This window comes from Gopherus evgoodei, chromosome 5, assembly GCF_007399415.2.
Source record: "Gopherus evgoodei ecotype Sinaloan lineage chromosome 5, rGopEvg1_v1.p, whole genome shotgun sequence".
NCBI classification, from domain to species: Eukaryota; Metazoa; Chordata; order Testudines; family Testudinidae; genus Gopherus; species Gopherus evgoodei.
Window position 1 is genome coordinate 128398303 of NC_044326.1, and position 25412 is coordinate 128423714.

General features: G+C 40.3%; 1 protein-coding gene across 2 annotated transcripts in view; it reads right to left on the reverse strand.

The window, feature by feature from the left end:
- The window catches only part of CFAP299 (cilia and flagella associated protein 299), a 420872-nt gene that overhangs the window by 230845 nt on the left and 164615 nt on the right, over positions 1-25412 (reverse strand). For both annotated transcript variants that reach the window (XM_030565141.1, XM_030565142.1), the window contains exon 3: positions 20196-20286. In XM_030565141.1, the coding sequence (XP_030421001.1) occupies positions 20196-20286 (91 nt within the window). The remainder of the gene's footprint in view (positions 1-20195; positions 20287-25412) is intronic.

Here is a 25412-nt window from a genome sequence, read left to right on the forward strand (position 1 = left end):
ATATTAAGCAAACTATCATGCATTGTCTTTGTCAACAGATAGGGTTAGTAATTTTCAGTTATGTATATGACTGACCTAAACTGTTTTCTAGCTCTAATAGTTCATTTAGATTTAGTTGTATGCTGTGATGAAGTGGGAATTTTCTGTAATATTTTTATGAATTCCACGTGGGCCTCAGTTTTCCTATATTTTATGATTGTTACCCAGTGTGGGAAGGGAAGGACTGTTTGCTCTCAGGGTAGGCTGAAGACATAGATATGAATAACGTCTAGCTGCCCGAGCCAGAATGAGTCATTGAAAATAACTGGCCGACCCCAACCCCATGACAATGGGGAATCTGAGAAGACAATGGCAAATCCAATCACCAGGAAACTGACACTTCACAACCAACAACACAGAGGCCACGTCTACACTACAGCATAAAATCGAAATTATTAAAACCGGTTTTATAAAACTGGTTTTATAAAATCGATTTTACGCGTCCACACTAGGGCACATTAATTCGGTGGTGTGCGTCCATGGTCCTAGGCTACCATTGATTTCCGGAGTGGTGCACTCTGGGTAGCTCAGTAAAAGAATGAGACCAATAACTTCGATTTCCGTCCACACTAACCCTAAATCGATATAGTAATATTGATTTTAGGGTTACTCCTCTCGTTGGGGAGGAGTACAGAAATCGATTTTAAGAGCCCTTAAAATCGATTTAAAGTGCCTTGTAGTGTGGATGGGTACAGCGTTAAATCGATTTAACGCTGTTTAAATCGATTTAACGCTGTAGTGTGGACCAGGCCAGAGAGAGATGGATTTCTCTACCTCTCAGCAGGGAAGCTGAGCAACATCACCCAGCTCGAGAATAAAGGACTGGGGAGATATAAGATGGGGCCATAAAAATTGGGTGCTGGAAAGAGTCAGGGCTCTGACCTCAGAAGTGACCAAGGAGATTAGACTGGGAGAGAGAGAGAGAGAGAGAGACTTTGAACCAGAAGGGATTTGGACTATGCTTTAACTTTCATCTGCCTCTGCTAACCTAAGGACTTCCTATGCTGGCTTCTAGCTGACTAATAAACCCAACTATTTTGACAACACTGTATGAGTGTCACTGCCAAGACTTGGTGAGGTGCATTCCAGCCCCGTGAGCGGCGTTAGCTTTGCCAGCAAGAGCCGTGTTCACACTGCCACTTGCATTGGCAAAACTTTTGTCTTTCTTGGGGGGGCTTTTTAAAGTACCCATAAAAGACAAAAGTTTTGTCAACAACTTCGCAGTGTAGACAAGCCCACAGGTGCTTTTTTAAAAAATCTAGTGACAGTGTGATGACTTGATTCAAGATAGTTCACTGTCAAGTGCTTCCAGCTGTAAATATTCAAACATAATGGATCAATTTGCCGATAAGTAATTGCTACATTCTTAATTAGTTCTAAAAACGTATGAGGGTATGCAACGTATGGCTATAAATTTGTACAAATTAACAGACTGGGTGTCCAGAAACATTACTCAATTTTTAAAAAGGGGAAAATTAATAACGCTGAATGATTATTCATAAAAAGACATCAACATTATTTTTTCACCTCACTTCTCACTTCTACTATTATATTGTCATCAATTAATTATTATTATTGTAATGTTTTGAACATCCTTTCTTAGAGCTGGTTTTCACAAGAGTGTCACTTATCAAACCATTAGTTCATTTCAGCAAATGAAAAGTTGTGTTAACAGAATAGCTGTTTGTTTAATTTATTTCCATTAAAAGTTTTCAGACATCAACTCATTTTCCCATTGCGTGCTTTGGAGGTAATCATTTATAATGTGAAAGTCATTGTGTTTGGTAACATTAAGCAGCCAGATGGCTGGTTTTTGTTCCCTACACGTATGGATCTGAAGAAAGAAATATCAGTGTTGTACAGGATCAAGGCCCAAGTCTATCAATGAATATACATGAGAACCATTGCTTCTGAAAAGTCTATGTCCAAAAAAAGGCTATCTTTTAAGAGTGCAAATGTTGCCTTTGTTATATTAGAACCAACTTGTTTCTTTCTACTTACCCAGTGAAGAAAACAATTGCTGATCGGAATCTGAACTTGAATCTCCCAGATTATTTGTTTTCTACTATTAATATAAAAAAACAAAGGCAGAAAATGCCCCTGCCTTTGAAGAGTATTTAAATGCAAGAAGTGAAAGGTTCTTAAAAATGTCGAGAAAGTATTTCAGAAAATATTTTTTCCAGTTAAATGATTATTTATGTATTATTTGCTGAGTGCTGATGAACTGCTCGAGGCCAGGTTTACAAAGAGATTTTGGTGTTTAAAGATGATCAGGCCCCTAATGGGTTTTACAAAAGTACCTCTGTGAGCTAGGCGCCTAACTCCAAATTGACTTTCGACCCTACTTACGTGCTTTTGTAAATTCCACTAGGCACCTATTTGCATTTTTAGGCACCTAAATGTCTTTGTAAACCCTGGCCCTGAGCACTTTGTCAGCGCTTAGCAAATCATAAATCTGACCATAAGCAATAAATTTGAAAATCTGTCCCTCAGTGTTTAACAAAACATGAAACAGACAAGGAGCTGAATTCTGCTTCCACTTACTTGATGTATTTCCAGTGTAACTCAATTCACAGTACTGGTTGTTATTCTGGATTTACACTAGCATAACAGGGAGCAGGATTGGGCCCAAGATCCTTACCCATCTTAAATTGTCCTTTCCCATTTCCATGCCCATTATGAGGAACCAGACTAGGGTGGCATAGAGCCAGCTATTTTGTTTCTACACTAGACAGTCTGTTTCTGTGTTGAATTTCCCTCACCCCAAAAGCTGCCGTGAAATTCTGACAGGTATTTCTCAACTTACAAGCATATTAGTGTACATCTGGGGTAAAATTCTGGCGCCGCTGAAGTCAATGGCAAAACTCCCACTGACATGAATGGGCCAGGATTTCACCTGTACCTGAGAGCAGAAGCAGCTGGTGAGCTGCCAGCCAGTAAGGAATTTAGCATCCTGCAGTGTAGTGTAATGATTCCAAATAAAAATAATACAGAAAAAAGCGGCATATCATTAAAACACCTTGCCAGCTTTATAAATTGTATTAAAAGATTCACAACTGATCTTTCCTTATTTTTAACTTGATATGCTTTTGCGATACTAAACTAACAGATACAAAGGAAAACAACATCCTTTTGCCTAGATGTGATGGGTCTACAAAGTGTGTGATCCAAAATGCACTATGCTCACTTTAAAAGTATGACAGACTTGCAGCTCTCAAAGAAATCATACATTGCAAGATACAGAACATTCCATTGGACCAGTGTGGAGCTGCTGTCTTGGAATTTCTCCTTTTGAGAACAATATTCAGTTAGCTGGTTCTAAAGGTTTGTTTTCTGTTACATAAGGACTTGCCCCCATGTGGATCATTCTCATAGGAATCTTTCTCCCGTATTGTTTAAATACGCCCCTATGGTTCAACCCAGAATTTACCACATAGTCTTGAATCACCAAAATGCTGCTTGAACTTTCAGAGCGATGCAATACACTTTAGGGAGTAAAAATTGGGAAAGACCTAGAGTACTGGCCAATCGGAAGAGTACTACCAGCAGCATCCACTGGAAAGGTTCTATCTCCCAACTCCTGCTGCTTTCCCCAGTAATGGGAAGAAGTCCTCTTGGCTACCCTATCTGTCAAAGGACCAGCATAAGAAGTGGGCAATAGATAGTCCTGACACAAACCAGCAATGGACATGTCAGATGGACTCCCTGATCAATTCTACAAACTATCTTGCACAAGAAAAAGTGATCAGTCAGCCTAGATGCCTCCTAAAGACTGATCTTTGTATGTATAACGGGTGTGCAGAAGATTTGGCAGTGGGAAGTGGAGGTGAATCTTCTCAGGACTTCAGAAAAATTATTTGTAGAGTTCAGGGAATAAGCAAATATTCAAGCTGGTTCTAGTTCTTACTGAGCTTGAGCTAGTTCCACAGTGTCATGGGATATACAAATCCCATTTCCCTTTCGGGGCGGGGTAGGGTTGTGATACTGCCACCATCACAGTCTCCCTGACAGACCTTAGGCCAAAAGTGGTGCAGCCCAGAGGCTGGAGATGGTATAGTGGCCCTTTGGGTCAGGACAGCCCAGCCTAGTGGCCAGAGTCAAGTGAAGCGGCACTCGTGTTCAGGGCAGCACATCCTAGTGGCAAGAGTCAATATAATCACCCTCAGAAGCAGGGCAATATGGCCTAATGGCCACAGTCCACATAACAGCCCTCTGGTGTGGGGTAGTGCGGCCTGATGGCTAGAGTCAATATCGCAGCCACTATGTGCAGGGCAGTGAGGCCCAAGGGCCAGAGTCAGTATCGCAGCCCTTAGGCGTGGGGCAGTGACCAGTACCTGGGGAGGAGGAAGGGGCCACCACCAGGGGGATGGAAGCCCGGGTAGGGAGGCCCAGGCCAACCCAACTCCACCAGGCCTCAACCCAGGGCCCTGACAGTGGCGGAGTGTTACGCCACTAGGTCAGTGGGGACTCCCACCGAACCACTCTGACCTCAAATGGGTGGGAGAAACCACTCGCATACCCTCCTTGGGTCACTTCCTACTTCACTTCCAGATACTGCAGTCCATTGAGCATTGGGGTTTCCGGGCTCCTCAGCATGGGTGATTCCCTATGGGCTCTGTTGGACGCAACCCTCCAGTCTGGCTCTCATGGTCTCCAGTTTCTGCAGGCAAAGGCTGTGATAGCTCTTCAGCTGGAGCCTCTGCCTAAGGTCCTTCCCCTGCAGCGGTCAGCCCAGAATGAGCTGGGCTGCTCCCTTTTGTACCGAGGCACTAGTTGGAGCATGCCCAAAGTGTAGGCTTAACCCTCTCTTGTCCAGAGAGGGGTGTACACACCCCGTCACACACAGTTAATGCTTGTACTATCTGCTGGTCACTTTTCTTCCTTATCATATCCACAGAATGAATAATATGGAATTCTTCCATTATTCCCCCTGTCAACACCATCATGACATTCCATAATGGAGCATTGAGGATGTTCTTTAAGCTTCTCTATTCCTAAGACCCTTTGCCATTGTAACCATATTTTTCACCATGGAGGACTCTGGCTGGGACCCTGATCAGAACTTGCCAATGCCCCTTCTTAATCATCTGAAAAGGTACTTCTAATGTTGTGAGATACTCCTTCAAGACTGAGAATAAAACCAAGTTCTCACATTAGGCCGGACAGCCCTCTAGTATTTCCAGCCACACTGAATTTTCCATACAAATATCTGAATGTTATAAGGTAAACATTTTCTTGCTGCCAAATTCAGGTTCATTGCTGCATAGCCAAGGTTTTCTCCCTTATCTTACTGAGTTTGCTTTTCAAGGCACAAGGTGAGAAAAATATGATTGTGTTTACACCAAATACTTTTATCAGCAAGTTACATTTTTGGCTCCCTTCACATTATTTAAAAACTAAAGTGAAAACTAAATATTTTTAATCATTTATGATACAAATGATTAAAGTGCAGTTATGTACACTTTCTGTTGATCAGGTCAGTCTTCTTAGGCAACAAAAATCCCTATAATTTAAAAAAAATTGAGAGATTACAGACTTTCTGTACAAATGAAAAGGCTGGATTTGATTTTTGTTTTGTTTGTTATAATCCCCAATCTTCATTTTTTTCTTGGGAGATGAGATTTTAAGGCTCTACAAAGTGTTAACCATTCCAGGAGTTTTTGTCCTTTTGAGAATATTATTTCTTCAAAAGCCAATGAATCTGAGTGGAAATTTCTCACTTCATGTGCTAGCCATGAAATATGTCCCAATGTTATTTTACAAATCAATATATATTTTTTGAATCTGTAGTCACACCTTTGGTATTATCTGTTGAAAATAATGTATTCGTAAACTAATCTCTTTGGGCTCTATTCAGCAGAAGTCTTATATGGACCTCCGACATACACATGGAACCATTTCCTGCCAGCTATTCAGTTGCCTTCATAGGAACCAAATATTTCTCACTGAAGCCAATAAAAACATTCACATGGACTTCCACAGAAGTTGAATTCAGCTTGTAGAAGTTGCATTCAGCTCGTAGATACTACAACGATTATTAATAATAATGGTTGTATAATATCCATTTCTGATTCAATTTGTACATGAATCTAGCCCATGTGAAGATATTCAGAATGATTCAGATAATGGATCAAATTCAGACCAACAGTTTTTCAGATATTGCCCCTGCTTTCACCAGATCTGAACTGCGAACAATAAAGTTAAAAAAAACGTATGGATAACATTCTGTCATGTATCTGCCATGTCAACTAAGTACTGGTCTAGTGATCTAATTTGTCAGTTATTCAAAATTAACTCAACCAGGCTGTTTTTGGTTCAAGACCTCCATTTTTGATCTTGTATGAAAAAAAGAATGAGAGAGGAAAAGAGAAACAATGCTCAGAGATTTCTTTCATTTTGAAATATTGATCCAGTTAAAGAAAGTGTACGTTTCACAAATTTCTAACGATTTATTTTCATAGCAAGCTCATAGCAGTTGACAAATATGGATCATTTTTTTAAAAATATGAAATAGTTACCGAAAGCTGCAATATAGAAATATAAGGTAATTATAGTCCTGTCATGTCAATAACAGTTTTAAAATATTAAATAGAGGATACTGTTTGTAAAGTAACTTATATAAAAATACTAAAATAGTTTTAGAGAATAATATAGCTTTAATACATTGTTTATTGTTTTTAAACAGCAATTCTTTCTTGCATCATTATCTTATTTTTATAGCCAACAGTTGCTAACACTAAGGGGAAAATATTGGAAACAAGAGCACAACATGAATAAACAGCTACTTCCCCAATAGGGTCAGTATGGGTCGGTGGATTCATGGATTCTCTGGCCATATTCCCTGTCCGACTCTCTGCCTCCAACCGTGCTCTAATGACCTGTGCCAACATGGATGATGACTTTGTAGTGCATGGGGATTGCTGAATCTCCTGGCACAGACATCTAGAGAGATGCTGTAGAACTACAGTGGTTTTTTGCATTATGATGGGCCTTCTATTACTCGAGGGTCTACCAGGAGATAGAATTCCATACAAGGCCACAAACAGTATCTAGATATCATGTGTCTTTACATTTGATTACACCTACTGCCAATTATGTGCCAAGACAGTATGTATGAACAGTAAAGAAAAAAGAACTCATGGTTTCTGAAGAGAGCTTACATAAAAAAAAGTTAGGATTTAAACTAAGGAAGGAACTTCTGACAAGGACTATGCATCTACACCCTAAAAGAACAACCTCATGAAGTAACTTGATTTTTTTTTCTTTAAATGTGAAGAAAATCAGGATTGTGGATCCTTGTACTGCAAGAAGACACAGATTTCATCTACTTCCAGGAAAAAAAATTGGTTATTAACTTTTCTGTAACTGTTGTGCAACACATCTTGAAGAACATGTCCATTCACTTCAGCATATTCCCAACGTGCCAAAACCAGAGATGTTTTCCTCAGAGTGGTACCCGTCGGGCTGGTGCATACTGAGGAGATGGTTCTGTCCAAGTAAAAAGCTAGCACCCTCCTGAGTTCCAAAGTATGCAATGGTTCTTTATCCTTATGAGAATGAGGATTTGGAAAAAAGTTGGTAAGCAGAAAGCTTGATTGAGGTGAAAATCTGAAAATCAGGAATTTAGTTTGGGGCCATAAACTATCTTTTTAAAAAGACTGTATACAGAAGTTCAGCAACCAATGCTTGCATCTTTGCTATCCTCCTGGCTGAAGTAATAGCTACTAAGAATGCTACATTCATGAAGAAGTGTAATAAGGAACTGTTCACACCAAATTTAAATCCCTGTGGTGGGAGGAAATAGCCGGTCCAAACCCTTCAAAAATTGCATCATCATAGGGTTAGAAAAGGTGGCTTGCCCCTCTGCAGGAAGACAGAAAGCTAAGAGAGCCACCAAGAGAGCTCTCAGTGAACTGATAAAGAGCCCTTTTCCTTTCAGGTAAAGCAAAGAATCCAGGATAACTGTAGGGAAAACTGTAAAGAAGAAATACCTTTCTGTTCAGACTCCACAGAGAAATGTTCTGGTGAACAATTTTCTGTTATTGAGGAGGATGCTCTGACCTTCTAAAGAATATTCAGCCTTCTGAGGTTTAAACCACTGAACATCTACATGATTATGTTCAGAATGAGTGGCTGGGATATAACATCGGATGGTAGTTCTAAGAGATTAAGTTGGATTCTTGAGGTAGGGTTATGTGATCCCAAATCAAGCGATTCAGGAGGTCTGGTTACACTCAGTCTGCTGGACATGCTGACTCATGTGCTAGAAAATGCGCTCTCTAGATTGGTGGATGGATCCTGTGAAAGTGTGCAAGGAGGTTCCCTTCTCCCCATCTCTGCCCTTGATGACTCTGGTCACTGATGTTTTATCTCTGTTGGGGGCTCACCTAGAGGACTGCCAGGCTCAAGGACTGTGGTAAGATCAAGATCTCTGTCTCCACATAAATGTTCAGGAGCTATGAGCAATTCACCTGGCATGTTGGGCTTTCCAACTCCTCAAGGATAATGCAGTTGCTATGTTCTGCTTGAACAGGTGGGTTGAGGGAAGGAACCAGGTCAAATTGCCTCCTGCCAGGAAGCTATAAATCTATAGGATTTTTAGATTGAAAATGCAATCACACTCAAAGCTTCACACTTCCAGCAATTAAGAACTGCCTGATGGATCATTTTAGTAGATCATTCATCAGGGATTACAAACAATGTCTCAGACAAAGTGAAGTAAAATTCATCTTTCAGACTTGGGGAGTATTAGACAGAGATCTCTTTGCTACTCAGCTGAACAGGAAATGCTGTCTGTTTTGTTTAAGGGCCAGGTGTAGCCTGGATTCTTTGACAGATATTTTCCTGCTGTTGTGGGAGAGAAAGCTACTGCATATCTCTCCTCCTATCTGTCTAATTCTGAAGGTGTCACAAACTCAGGAAGGATCGTGCTCCTGTGATTCTAATACCACAGCCTTCCCCTGATGCCTCCCCCAAGCCAGAGCCTCTCTTTGCTGCTGCTTTTCCCTGTGGTGCAGAAATAGCAGTGTAGAGATGGGAGGCATGGCTTGGGCATGCAGAGAGCCCTGTAGGGGATCTACTCTACGGTTCTGCCTTTCTGTCTACACAGATATTTATACCTGTGCTAGTGGAGCATGCAGTATATGTACTCTACACCTTCCCCTGCCCCCATAAGTGTAGAGATAGCCTGTGATTGATCAGGGTGTCTGGGGGGTAAAAAGGATGCCTCTGGACTACTAGAGGATGCAATTGCTTCCTTCTGGAGCCTGGGGTATAAACACCCAGTGATCTAAGGGCTGTCCTAGATTCTTTCAGGGTATGTAGACCTTCATCTATTTTCCCTAAAACAAATTAAGACCCTCATACTGAAGATCTTCTGTTGTCTTCAGAAGAAAACCTGATGACTATAGCTAGGGAATTGGAGCACAGCGACTGCAGATGCCATCACCATAGCCACAGAATTGGCCCTATCTAGGGGTGCTTGAAGGGAGGTCCTGGCAACCAGTCTACCTTCAGGAACCACGGCTTGGAATTCCTGCCTAGCATCCTCTGGTAATTTGTCAGACAATTTTGACATATTATCCCAGATGGAATAATCACTTCTGGCCAAGAGAGCCTATTTGATCATGATCTTGAACCGTAATCCAGATGTTCTCTTGGCTGCAGAGAAGCTGGTGTTTCCCATAAGACCCTTGTAGGCTCTGAGATGGCTTCATTAATAGGTAAATCCACTCTACTAGGCTCTGGTCTCTGCAAGATTTCTGCTAATTCTCCTGTACAATTTGTATACCAAGAGAGCTAGCCAGTATGCCAAGAGAGCTAGCCAATTGTATGTCTTATAATCATCCTGGACAGGTAACGATGCCTCTAACACTATCACTCATCACTCATCTGTCATGTCAACACTAACACTCATCTGGTGAGGAGGATGACTTATTCAGGAAAGGCTTAACAGGAACATCCTGAACTGAAGGATGCTGTCAGGCTGAGCCAGCCGGGCCAGGTTCCAGCTGAGAGGACTCAGAAACCTCAGAAGCTTCAGCTGAGATTAGTAGTGGGACCAGCATTCAAAATCAGACATTGCCTCTGAAGTGACCTAGATAAACAAAAAAATAGAGATAAATGAGAGGTGGGAGGCATACCCCATGGATTCCAGTGGGGCCACTGATAAGGCAAAAGGACCCCAATTAAAAAAGTGTCCCATGGCTCCCTGTCTCAGGACTGATTTCCATGAGAGTGTCAGTGCTGAGCTCTCAATCTTCCACAGACAGGTGGAGAAAAGTGGGGCCCTCTGTGATAAGATTGGGCTACATCTGATTCCACCTCTCACTCTGAAGAACTGGAATATTCAGACAACCATAGTGGTGCAGTATCATGCAGCACAGGTGCCTGGGATCTATGAACAGATGTGTTAGGTACTGGGCAGAGCATCCATAGCTTACCCCAAGAAGGTACCAGATAGCTAGGCTATGATTGCTCACCATCAGTAGTGAGGTCTGCAGCACGGAAGCCGAGAGGAATACCCTCACTGATGCAAATGGTACCAGAGTTTGTGAAGTAGTCAGCACCGATAATTCTATGTTCTGAACAACTGGAGACCCCGGTATTGAGAGGCAAAGCAAGTCTCCAGCTGCTGCCTATTCCTCTGGCATTGTTGGTATTGAGAGTCCCATATGTTCAGAGGTCTGCTGCATAGACAAATAGAAGGTGCAGTCAACTGAGTCAGTCTCAACAGCACCAGAGTCTGTTCCAGAGTCAATGACTATCTGATGGGTCAAGGGAGCATGCAGTACCAGTGAGTGCTTGTGCCCTACCTCCAGTATCTGCATTCCTGCTTGAGGATCTTGCCAGAGACCTCAATCTTCTAGAAGGAGAAAACCTTCTAGTTTTAGAGACGTGCGTCATTTGACTTCTTCAGCCTTGTGTATGGTACCAGGGAAGAGGAATGGCCCTTCCCTTCTGAAAATCTCCTACTGGGAAAAATGGCAATGTGCAGAGGAGTGCTCCTAGACAGCGTGGAGCACCTCGGAGTACATACAGAGCAGCGCAGTTCTGAGGAACGAGTTAAGGCAGCTTCTGTTAGAATCAATAGAATAGAATAAAGGAGTACCACTGACTATAAACAACTATTACAAGTTTTAATAAAGAAAAAGATTGTACAGACAACACTGACATTCCAACAACTGACCATGGGTGGTGAGATGGAGCAGAGGGAGTGCCAAGGCAGCTCCACCCCTTTATTCCATCGTCTAGCAGCATAAGTGCATGGAGGGCGTATGCGCAGCCCCAATAGATGCAGCTATGGGAGAAACATCTCTGACTTGGGTGTACGGTGCGTGCACACACACCTGAGGTAGAATGGACACGTGCAATCACTTGAAGAATAGAAAGTGTTACCTGTTATAATGTACCGTGAAATGGAATTTGATGTATATTTTATATTTCAAGCACAGAAGTGACTTGTTTGAAATTAAGTTATGATTACTTGCATGACTCATACAATTTCCATAGGGATTTATTAATTGGACAAACGTGGGTTCAATTAAAAGGGAAATAAACATTTGCACAATACCCTCTTTTTCTTGAGAAGGGAGCACTTTATAGATGTTGGAAAATAGTAAAGGGGAAAAAGATCATGTCAGCACAATATTGTTGGTCATATACAACGCAATCTTATGTTTCATAGAGTTTTCAACACAGGAAATGGATATATTAGAAACTGCCTGATTCATAGGTTTTTCTGAGTCAGCTACAGTGGTTTCTTTGAATGGCTCTGAAGGAACAAGCTGTAACCAGTGCTTTTATACCAGCTTCAATAATACACATTTCAAAGCCAAAACAGCCCAGTCGTGTAACTGTTTACACAGTCAACATTCAGTGGGAAAATTAGCATCAACAGGTTCTACTCTACCAAGCCTGAATCACATCTGATATCTTAATTACAGTTCTGAGTATTGTGAGGATAGAAAGGACAGATTTTATTTTTGATTTTCTAATCAGTAAAACTGGGGGAATCTGTAGCTTACTACTGTTTTCATGAAAACTGAAAAGACTCCACCTACCCACTCAGAACATCAAAGTTTACTGATGTTCAGATTGGTTGGCCTAAAGCCCGCAAGGTCACCTATTATAGTAGGAATTTGTTCAAATACAACTATATTCCATTTCTACGTCTATCCAGGTACTTATCTAGCCAGGTGCCTCCTCACTGTAATATCAGTGAAAAAGAAGATAAGATAAGTCAATTTAAACAATATCTCAAGATATGTACAGTAATTATGGGGCTTACTTTGACACACAAAAATAGGTCTGTGGGTATTACACAATTTTTATAGGCTTTCTAATACAACAGATGACGTGTGTTTTGAACAGTTTATCACCTTGACTCAACAAAAAATATGTTATGCATACTAGCATGTGGGTGAGGTCTAGGTGCAGAAAATATACAGCTCTATGAAGAAATGAAGAACTTTCTGCCTTCAGAATGAGTTTGAGCATATAACTGAATGCTGGAATTTAAGTGAATTCTTATTCATGAAAGTAAGAGACACTTCAGCTGCACATTCAAAACAGGGATGAATTGTCACCTAGCGCCCACTCCATCATTCTTTGAATCCACTTTCTACTGACCACTTCTTACTTTTCCGGATCTCATTTTTGAATAGGGTTGGTAATTGAGGGAATGTGTACAACATCTTTGTCATGACCACCTCATTTTTATAAACATCATTCTCATAGATCAATTTGATGTACAGATAACCTGTGCAAGCTAAAATTCATAGGGAGAAAGATACAGTTTGAGATTAACCTATTATAGTGCAGAGAGTTTTAGAAGTCACAGTCCAGGGCTGTTGTGGCAGCAAACACATTTTCTTTCCCACTACCACTGAAAGAGCTTGTTTAATCTGCACTTGCTCCCCTCAGAAAAAGAAATGGATCCTTTACTTTATGAAGCATTTTTTTGTTATTCTTTGCACATTTGATAACTCAGGGATGAAGTTTGCCACTGCAGTAGGGTAGGTCCACAACTGGGGCAGAATAATGCAACATCTTCTCCAGATGGGTTTGGGCAGATACAGTTCTGGAAATAGCAGGGAAGCTTCAGTCAAGAAAATGCAAGTTAGAGCCTTCCCCTACAAGGATTACCTAGATCAAGAATTGAAGCGCTGGGTTCACTATTGCCTAAGTTTGACAATACCACTCCACAATAATACAGAGAGCTGTGGATGTCTGGGCCATGCTCTAGACCATGACCACCTCAATTATAGCCCTTTTCTAATCTTATTCTTGTGGGGAAAGTATTGAGGCTACCATGACAGGACAGCTCTGATATGGAGATTATCAGGACAAATCTGATATTGTTCAGAGCCTTCACATTTCCTTGGCTCCTTTCAGTTTGATGTTTGGTTCAGGAATGGTACAACGCATGGATTAATCTCTGTAAAATGGAAGGTTTCAGGCAAGAATAAAACAGCAGGAATCAGTAGGAATTTTCAGCAGTAGGAAAGGGTTGATAGCATTAATCAAAGCAAAAGAAACCGTAACTAAAAGATTCCGAAAGCTAGTGTTCACTTAGCACCTAGCTATGGGATCCTCCCTTCCCACAGGCATTTTTCCACTTTTGCTTTCCACCAGCCCTTCTCAAAGCCCTGCCACCGAGGAAGTGACAGTAAAGCTAGAATTAACCTTTGTGTACTGAGGGGCAGGTAAATGAGCGGGGCAGGTAAATGAGCCTGCACTGTATCACAGTTTCTTTGGTAGGGAATCTACTTCTAGCAATGTAGAATGGTTACATGGTCATGCTGATATATTTAAGTATGCCACAACACTTTAACACCACTGACCATCACTTGCAGACCCTAGATGGAATGGGAGGTATTAGTCTTGCGTAGTTCTGCTCTCTTCTGCCTGCTTGGTTGCAAAGGGTGGTTTGGGGCAATTTCTCACTGGCTCAGAGAGATATGAAAGTTTCCACTTCGTCACCTCCTGGTCAAAATGCATGAGCCACTAAGGACTTGTGTGAAGTGACCTGGGCTTCGTGACACCCAGTTGTGTGTTTCATTATCATTGGAGCCAGGTCATGCAGTGGCTGCGCTTCCCTCGTGCTTAGCTGGAGCTGTAGTAATTCCCATGGCCTGGACAGCCCCTTCATGAGGAAAAGAAGTGGACCTTAGACATATAGCATATGCTGAGAAGATGAAGCAGGGAACTCATTTATGTAAGTTTCTCATCCACTGAGCAGTTCCAGAAATCCTGGCATGTAACTGACATTTGGGAGAAGTTTTAGCCTTGCAAAATAGGCAGCCATTTCTCTGGATACGTTGGTGTGCTCAGCAGCCAGCTTACTTGGCCATACAGACCCAGTATCACCCAAAAGACCATGTATAATTTCAGCTGTACAGAGCCCTATTAATAATACTGGTGGAATGTGTAAGATCAATAGTTACATAGCTTCATAATGAAATTCTTGAGGACTAATCAAGTATTTGATAGAAAAAATGATAATGTCTTCTGTGTACATTTATGACCACAGCCAACAAGTTTACTTTCTATACCAACATTTCTGAACAAAAGTGTATTAGGAAAACATTATGGATCTGACTTAAACCAACAAAATCCAGGTGATAGAGGCTGAAACAGCATATTTAATTTACTTTGTTATATGTAGTTATGCACTGGATAGCTTGAATAGTATTCACAGTTCCAGAAACTCTCAGTATATAACCAGAGGCCATTTTAGGGGTCCACAAATCATATCATTGCAGGGAGTATCTGAAACTGAGACCAGATGTCTCCATTTTGGTGGGACACTTTTTTTAGGGGCTGGATCACATTCTAGCTAACATATTTAAGCCTATCATCTCATTATCCAGAGCAGTAATACCAGGGGAGTGCTTAAGGCCTATCTCATATTGCTGTGATGCTCCTGCTCTTCTCTCCACCCATTGCTCTGTGTGTAGTGTATATGGCAAACTGTCTACAGAGCAGATGAGCAGAGAATGAAACCAAGTCAGCACAGAGGAGGTAGGATGGGCCCTACAATACTGGAAAGAACCTTTAGTGTTGTTATTACAAGGAGTGGGCAAACCCAAGGCTTGAAACAGCTACTTAAAATTTAAGGCTACTCACCAGGCCAAAATACACCAGTTCCCTGAACTACTTCTCCTCCTGACTAGTCTCCTGATGGTTGAGTTCCACCTTCTGCTTGGGCCAGGAGACCCCAGTCTCCCTCTGGCTCTTGAATTAATGCTATGCTCCACCCTACACTAAATCAATCAATACTCTCCCTCCCAATGAATAAATACCAGGAACCCTCTCACATCAAACCACTTGATACTGTTGCCCCCTACACAGACTACAAAGAGTCCTCTGCTGTAGCAGGAGCCCTTTTGCTACTCCCTTTGCTTTCAGAAGTCTGGCTAGGATAGTAAGGGGATAAGGTTTCTCTCCTCCTAGACTAGTCTGAGGATCAGTCGTGGTGGATCTCATGCCTCCCACTTTAACAGAGGACTCTTGTATTGGGGAGAGGGAGCCTCCCCACTATGACCAGCCACCCAAGCAGAGAGCACTGTCCAGGGAGAAGGCTCCTGCTACCCCCAGCAGAAGATTATGTGGGAGGGAAGCATGCAATCTTTCCACCCCCACATTGATAAAATCCTCTGCTTGGCTAAGGCAACTGGGATACCCACAGTAACCACTGTTCCAAGGGATGGGAGTGGCAGCTTCTCACATCAATGGTCAGCACTTCCCTCATCAGCTGTCTCATATGCAGCAATTACCAGATCCCATCTTTTTCCTAACACAAGCAGCCATCCTTCACACCTATCCACAGTTAACAGTGTTGGAGGTTATGGCTATGTTTTCACTGCAAAAAAAAAAGGGAAGGGGGTGTATATGGTACAACCCTATAACTCCCACTTGGGGTTCACTACAATGAGCCACCTCATGGTAAAACTAGAGATAGGTATTTCTAGTTAGCTAACTCAGTGTAAACACACCCATATTTTGCAGTGAAGACTTGGCTTTAGGAAGAAGCAGTAAATCACTCACATTTGGGTCATGTCTGGAAGGTTTCTTCACAATCATAATTGCTCAGATTTGTTTTCTTTAGATGAAAGTTTAGATTCCATGGAAGGCGATGGCATGTTCCCAGGAAAGCTTCCTACTCACTCTGGGGAAGTGGACTTTCCAAACTCTCGGCAAACTGGTTTGGATCAAACATAAGGCAAGTTCAACTTTTGATCCCATCTCAGAATGAACTAAAGAAAACCTTTCTGCAGGTTTGGAAACATTTGGGTAATGTTTTGCAGCTCAAAGAAGAATTGTGCACCCCTGCACTAATTGTTTTAACAGAAACATAAGGCCAGATACTTCTGCCAGCGAAAACTGGCATTGCATTGTAGACATCAGTGCAACCGGACTTCCATGGAGCTATGCCCATTCACCCATAGTAATGGCAAATAGTAATTGGCAGACTGGTTCAAATCATTTCTTTATTAAGCGAAACAGCCAATACCAAAAACTTCAGAGAAAGACACACAGAAAAATCTCAATAATTTATCGAATCAATTATTCAGCGCCATACACATGGGAAAATTCTTCTCTGATCATCCTCACATGAATCAGCTTACACACATAAGATTCAACACTATTAGCAAGTCTAACTACAATGTTATATTCAGTCAGGAATTTATTCAGTCCTTTTCAAACCCAGTTATAGTTTACGTCTATACCCTCCTGTGGTAATTAATTCTCAAGAGCTGTCTGTATTTATTTCCAGCTTTAAATTTACTAGGCCTGTCATTAATTTTATCTAGTGACCCTCTTCCTTGTATTGTAGGTTAGATTTTGAACAAAGACTTTCACATGAGCTTGCAAAACTCCTGCTTTATTACTGTTTTTATAAAAAGAAGATTCCAAGATGGGCACTTATCCTGTAACTTCTGAAGCACATTTTTAAGGTAGCTGTTTCTCCCAGTGGACAAAAAGATACTGAGGCCACTGGTCTGCTGGATGATCTCAGGCAAGTCATGCCACTCTGTACCTCAGTTTCCCCATCTGTAAAATGGGGATAATAATATTGACCTCCTTTGTAAAGAACTTTGATGAAAAGAGCACTACAGATGAAAAGAGGTAGGAAATATTATTAACTACTGAATTCCTTTTATAATATTCAATGCCTCAAATAAATCTCTCAATTCTTCTCTTTTTCACACTAAATCATCCTATTTTTTTCCAATCTTTCATCATATGTAAATTGAGCCACACAGCTAACCATTTTTGTTGCCTTTTTCTGGACCTTTTCTGCTAGGAAATCCTTAAATACCACAAGAAACACTTTTCCCATGGTACTTCTCAACCAGTTGAAACCACAAGGTGTTTGAAGCCTCAGGAGAAAGCTTGCTCACATAGGTTTTAGAGCCACATTTTCAGCAACATTTCCTCTGCAAATTCTAGTGGCTAATTAGCTAGCCATAAAAAAGCAGATATGGATCCCAGAAATGCACAGGAGAAAAAAAATAGATACACTTTTACTTTAGTTATGAGAGATGGAGGGGAAAAAAGAAAATACTGTATATATTTACCGTTTGTCTGATCAGCTTCAAAAGCAACCAGAGTCAGGAAGAAGATCAAAATCACTGCAACCCCTCTCATAAAGCCAATGCTATTTTTGCAGTATTATTTTAACACAAGGAGAGGGTATCTAGTGACACTGTGAGCACAGAATCAATTAACTCTCAATGTCCCACATAGGAGGGATGAAAAAGCATATGAAGCAGCAAAACCAGTGTTGTCTTTATTGTCTCATCAGTCCAGTTGTGCCACAAATAGTTAAGTGATGTGAACTCATTACAAGCAGATATTACTCTCCTATATAACAAAGCTAGCAAACATGAATCAAGCCAAGTATGAAGGATCTTCTTCTCCTCAACTATATTCATATAGAATAGTACTACAGGAGCACTGCCAGGTTTTTTGGCACCCAAGGTGGTGGAACATCCCACCTCCAAAATGGCGCCCCCTACAGAGGCGGTGGAAGGTCCCGCCCCCGAAATACCGCCAACGACCGGGGTGGCCTAACATCCGGCCGCCGCCTCCCAAATGTTAGTGACCTAGGCGGTCGCCTAATGGGTTGCGCCGGCCCTGAGTATGTATCAGTATTCTGGTCTAACAGATATTGCTACATGGTGACTATTGATAACTCATTACTTTGCAGTACTAACTCTGAAAATAGGCCTATACAAATTGTGAGAAAAACTGATAGTGTGACAAATCCAGCCCTGCTGTTACTCAGTTTGGTCCAATTTGCTGTAGCACAATGGGTCCCAAACTTTATCTGTTTACACACCGTCTTCTTAAAAAATTGTTGTGAGGTAAACGCTCATGTACCATAGTCTGAGGATCCTTGCTTTGGTGAAAATCGCCAACAGCCTGTAAACTGCACTAAGACCCACAAGGTTTAGAGAATCTAGACAAGTTTCCAAATTTGGGGGATGGGGGAGGGAAGGGGTGTCTCTCCTGTTACCAAAACTTTGTCAATTCCTACTTACCTCTCTGCTGAACAATATTTTATTAGCGCCAGCATAACTACATATTGCATTTGTTTGCTTTTTTATAGATAAGGCTAGAGAGAGTAGAGGAAAAGAAAAAGAGGAGATTAAAGGAAATATATAGGCATCTTCTCTAACTTTTGTTTTCTCATTGACAAAGGGAAAGAGATGGGAATGAGGGCCAGCAAAAAATATACGGTTAGAATAGAATTTAGAGACAGAAAAGTCCTATTCAATTTTCCAATCTGTCATCTGACATTACAGGATTGTTCCCCTGACAATATTCCAGAGTGCTCTATCTCATCTAGGTTTCCACCAGTTCCCACAGTCTAACTAAATTATGGTTAGAAAATCTTTTATGATATCTAGCATAAATTTCCCTTGCTCAGTTTCGTTCCATTATTTCTCATCATTGCTCCCGGAAACATTCTAATCAAGTCTTACATGCCTCTTTAGCTCAACCATTAATCTCAGATGTGTAATTTTATCAAGAGTTTCTGGAAAATCAAAATATATTATCATTTCCCTGATCTGCAAAGGCAATCGAATTGTCGAAGAATTTCAATGGGTAAGTTAAGCATGACCTAAGTTAAGCCCCAGTTCTGCAAACTTGTGCATTTTACATGAGTCAATGAGACTATTTATTTATTTTGATTTAAAAATATAAAAAGATGCCTATCCAAGGCTCTAGGCATCTTAACATCATTAATAATACAATAAAATCCCAGCAGTATTAGAGAAATAATTTCACGGGAACTCAGCCAGGCAGCCACCTACAAAAACTCCTTTCTGCTTCTCCAGTGTTATGGGAAGCATACCCTCAGCCTTTTCCAAAATTCCTATCAAACAGATGTCTTTTGCAGCACGCCTGGAAGGTCACCAAATTCAATTTTTCTGGACCAAATTGGGAGTCATATTCCAGAGTCCTGGAGCCTCTACAGAAAATGCCCTGCCAGTCACCTTCTCTCTTTTATGAGCGAGACCTGGTTTGGGCACTTCATTGGACTACAACTATCACAGTACGGCCCGGGTTGAGAGGCAATCCTTCAGGGAATGCTGGTCCCACGTCATATAAGGCTTTATAGGTCAAAACCAATACTAAATTCTCTTGGAGGCCAATGGGCAGTAGATTCCACAGCACAGAGCGTTGCCTTGCTCAATAAGGGACCCACAGCATTCACGTGTGTGTAATGTTATATGCGTGCTTAAGTAGCCACAAGATTGGTGACTAAATCCTTAACAGGTATCCAAAATTAAAATTTATTTCTCTAGGTGTTCTCCTATTACATCCCTTTGTATGTTTTCCAGGATTCGCTCCACCAATACCGTTAAATGTACCTGTCTGTAGATTCCTGGTTTGTCTTTTCATGCATTTTGTCAAAAATAGGCCTACAGTATCATTTGTCATTTTCCAGTCCTCAGGGAACCTCTCCCAAACAGACAGAACTTTTAAAATGCATTACTCGATGAAAATAATAGGTTTGCTATAAATTACACTAATAGATGTTTTCATGAAAAATGCAATATGTGCTACAAGGTAAAGATGGTAGCTTTAGATATAACTTTTCAAATTATTTATTATTATAGGATCTCAAATGTACTCACAGCCATTTTCCCACTGCGGTTGGCTTCCTCCCTTTCTGCCAATGCCTTCAGAAAATTATCCTTCAGCTCTTTTCCTGCACTAGATAATGTTCTAGAAAAAAAAGAATGTGTATTAATTATTATTATTACAGTAGTAATCAGTGGTCAGAACCCCATTCTGCTTGGTGCTGTCCAGATATAGATTAAAGTAGCAGTCCTGTTGTATTAATATTTATGGAATAAATGGGCCCAGAGAGTCAAAGCTGTTTATACAACCCTGTCATTTTATAACACTAAACTGCCAAACATGGTTCAGGTTTTTTAATACAGAGACCTCAGCCTGCTTAGTCCCATGGCAAAAACACCATTAAAATATTTTAAAACTTTTCTTAATGGTACAGAAAAGAAGGGAAAACAGTTAAAGGATCCAAAACATAAAGTGTTAAGTAAGGCTTTCATTTTAACAATATCTCTTATTCCCTTTTGTTTTAGCTGCAGGGAGTTTTTATATGGAAAAAGACAACAGATAGTGCCCTAAAGAGCTTAATTTTTTTGATTAAACCATTCTAAGCACCTTACATTCCTTATGCTATAATTGTACGTCATACCAATTTAAAAAATAATAATTCATTAGCCAAGATATGCTGTGCAGAAAACCTTGATTTATGATACTTTCATTTGTGTGATTCCTAGTACATCAGGATTAATGAAAACAAATATGTTACACCTAGGCAAGGTGTGGCTAATGCCATACTTACATAAGCATATCAACTTTTGTTAGCCTGTAGGTGTAAATTTAAACATGGGCTACTCTACGCTTGACCTTTCAGTCAGCAACCTATCACACAGGGTACTAATCTGGTGCTCACTGAAGTCACTGGAAGGGCATTGGATTAGAATTATAGGGCACAGAAACATGTTCTTTTATAAAGTGAAGGGAAGAACACCATTAGCACATTTTATTCAGGTTCTTAATACTTCTGCTGGTTTTTCTACTTCTCTACTATCAGGAGCAGAAGCACCTGGACATATGAACTTGGTTGACCATAATCATGCATTGTGCCCATTCTGAATCTTCAAATGCTAACAGGAACAATGTTTCTTTTTGCTCCATAAAAAAATGAAACAATGGTGCAGAAACGTTACTAAATCCTAAAAATTACTTATTGCCTTTTGAGTCTTGAAGAGGTACCCCAGAAATTAGACAATAATTAGGAACGAAAGCCTTACGCCAGATAAATAGAAACCTACACTGAACCTTTGAAAAAACCTTCAACAAACAATTGCTGTTTTTAAACAGATTGTACAAATTTTATGGGTCTGATCCAAAACCCCATGAAATCAATGGGATTTCTTCCATTGACTTACATTTGCTTTGGATGAGGCCTTACAGGAGAGAAGAACGTGTCTGAATCATAACAGACTCTTAGGTTCGTGCTCCCACACCCAACTGATGTAAGAACTAAAGAGATTTGTTCTGCTTTTCAACATTAAAACTGTGGTTGCTTATTGGAGTCTTCTCCGATAGGTTGCCAAAGGTCAAACAGTGCCCCATAGTTCAGTGTAAGTCTGTAAACAAGACAATATTATAACTTTCTCCCACTGAAAATACTATCAATATGAATGTTTTAATAAAAGCAACTATATCTCTCAGTCTCAACTATGTAGTGTACCATGTCAGGAAGGACCTCTTGTGTCAACTGCCTATTCCACAACGTTTCAAATAGAACAGTGTAATGAAGAAAAAATAAATGGGGCATCAAAACGTCCTTGTCCTGTCTAGTTATTATTTCTAGCTACCCAGACACTTCCATATAATCCATGAGCAAAGTAAAGTTATCAACAGTAGATCAACATTTTAGATTTCAAATCATTTGAACCACTTTTCCAACAATTAAACCTTCAGAGTTTTTTATAATTATTTCTAAGTATGATACTATCTCTACAGCAGAACACACTAGCATATAGCAAGCCGTATCTATGTCTTAAATCAAATAGCAGGAAAACAGGTAGATTAAAAGGACAAATTATCATGATCCCTCTATACCTAACTCATGGAACATTTAAAAAAGTAGGAGGCAGAATACCAAGGTGCCTCCAAAATGCACACATCCCCACTATCTTCCCACCATTATGAACATAAATCCAATAGACAGTTATTACATCACCCTTTTTAAGCACCCAGAATCATTAATATAATTATCTCAAATAGGCCCAACCTCTGATGTGGTCAAATAGCAATTTCACATACATTTTCTGGGACTGCTCATAATTTCAAACATGTGGGTCACAATTTGATGAAAATCTAGCCTACTCTTTTTGGAGACAAGTATTCCCATCTACACAATTGAAAAAAAAAAGACATTTATTCAGAATTTTAGCAAGATCAGCAAACACCACCACACTATCATAGAATCAGAAAAAAGTAGGGCTGGGAGATACCTCGAGAGATCATCTAGTTCATCCCTCTATGCTGAAGCAGGACCAAGAGTACATAGACCATCCTTGAGAGGTGTTTGTCTATCCTGTTTATAAAAACCTCTAATGATGGAGATTCCACAAACTCCCTTGGCAACCTATATGAGTACGTAACTATCCTCATTGTTAGAAAGCATTCCATAATATTTAAGCTAAATCATCTTTGCTGCAGATTAAGCCCATTACTTTTTGTCCTACCTTCAGTGAACATAGAGAACAATTGATCACTGTTCTCTTTATGACAGTCCTTAACATATCTGAAGACTTATCAGGTCCCCACCACCTCAGTCTTCTCTTCTTGAGACTAAATGTATTCAGTTTTTTTTTTAATCTTTCCTCACAGGTCAGATTTCTAAACCTTTCTTCATTTTTGTTGCTCGTCTCTGGACTATCTCCAATTTCTCTAAAGCTTAAAAATATGACATCAAGAACTGGACACAATACTCCATCTGAGGCCTCACCAGTGCCAAGTAGAGTGGAATATATCTCTCTCATGTCTTATGTATGACACTTATGTTAATACACCCCAGAATGACATTAGCCTTTTTTTCTTTTTTGCAACTGCACTATATTGTTGGCTCATATTTGTGATCTGATATAACCCCCAGATCCTTTTCAGCAGTACTACCACCTATCTTCTTATTCCCCCATTGCATCTGATGTTTCTTCCTAAGTGTAGTACTTTGCACTTGTCTTTATTGAATGTCATCCCGTTGATTTCAGACCAATTCTCCAATTTCTCAAGGTAATTTTGAATTTGAATCCTGTCTTCCAAAGTGCTGGCAATCCCTCACAGCTTGTTCTCAACCACAAATTTTAAACACCCTCCTCACTCCATTATCCAAGTCATTAATGAAAATATTGAATAGTACCAGACCCAGGACTGACTCCTGAGGGTCCCCACTAGGTACGTCCTCCCGGTTTAATAGTGAATCATTGATAACTACTCTTTGAGAATGGTTTTTCAACCAGTTGTGCAGGCACCATATAGTAATTTCAGCTAGATCACATTTCCCTCGTTTGCTTATGAGAATATCATGTTGGACTGTGTCAAAAGCTTTACTAAAAATAAAAAGTCTACAGCTTTGCCCCTGTCTACTACAGAAACCCTGTCAAAGGGAGAAATTGGGTCTGCTTGGCAAGACTTGTTCCTGACAAATCCATGTTGGCTATTATTTATCACCGTTATACTCTAGGTGCTTACAAACTGATTGTTTAATAATTCATTCCAATATCTTTCCAGGTATCAGAGTTAGGCTGATTGGTCTATAATTTCCCAGGTCCTTGTTCCCCCTTTTAAAGACAGATACTATGTTTGCCCTTCTCCAGTTCTCTGGGACCTCATCTATCCGCCATGAGTTCCCAAAGAAAATTGCTCATGTTCTGAGCTTAGCAAATTCCTTATGTACCCTACGGTGAATTTTGTCAGGCCCTGCTGACTTGAAAACATCTAAACTTGTCTGAAAATTCTTTAACCTGTTCTTTCTTTATTCTGATTTGTGTTCCTTCTTGCTTGTTGTTGATATTAATTGTGTAAAGCATCTGGTCACAATTAATTTTTTTTTTTTAGTGAAAACTGAAGCAAGATAGGCATTAAACACCTCAGACTTCTTGGTGTTGTCCATTATTAGCTCTCATTCCCTGCTAACTAGCGGACCCACACTTTTCTTCCCCTTCCTCTTAATGCATCTTCAGATTTCTTTTTACGTCCCTAGCTAAGTATAACTCATTGTGTTCCTTAGCCTTTCTGATTTTGTCCCTACATGCTTGTGCTATTCCTTTGTATTCATCCTTTGCAATTTATCCATGTTCCAACTTTTTGTAGGATACCTTTTTGATTTTCAAGTAATTAAAGAGTTCCTAATGTAGCCATGCTGGCCTCCTACTATTACTATACTATTATTATTCTTACTGTCTTGTCTTTGCATCAGGATAGTTTGCTGTAGTGCCTTTAATATTGTCTCTTTGAGAAACTGCCAGCTGTCCTGAACTCCTTTTCCATTAGAATTTTCCTCCCATGGGACCTTAGTCATGAGTTCTAGGAGTTTGTTAAAATCCACTGTCCTTATACTGGCACACTCACTCCTTCCTTTTCTGAGAATCATGAAGACTAAAATTTCATAACAACTTTCACCCAAGTTGCCTTCCACCTTCAGAGCCACAACCAATTCCTCCCTGTTAGTCAGAAATCAAGTCTAAAATGTCTACTTTCTTGGTTACTTCCTCCACCTTCTGAAACAAGTTGTTGTTCCCAACACATCTGAAGAACTTATTGGACATTCTGTGTTTTGCTGTATGGCTTTTCCAACAGATATCAAGGTAGTAAGCCTCTCATTACTACCAGGTCTTGTGTTTTGGATATATCTGTTATTTCTCTAGAAATGGCTCAAGCATCACCTTGTCCTGCTTTGATGGTCTACAGTAGACCCCCACCCTTTTCCTCCCACATTTATCTTTACCCAGAGACTAAGACGCACAAGAAATAAAATAAAAAATTACAATGTGGGCAAACAAAATACGAGAAATGTAACACATCATGGTTCAGATTAGACAGACCTAAGATTCCTTTGAGGAGTGCTTGATAATAGCTAACTCATTCCAGTAACACAGGAGAAAAGGTAAACAATGACTTTAAACTGAAATTACAACTGCTCCTATATCTATGAATGTGCCAAACACTTACTCATTTGGAGCCAAATCTGTAAAGATCACCCAGCTTAGTCAATCAAATATCCCACGAACTTTGGGAAAGTCAGATTT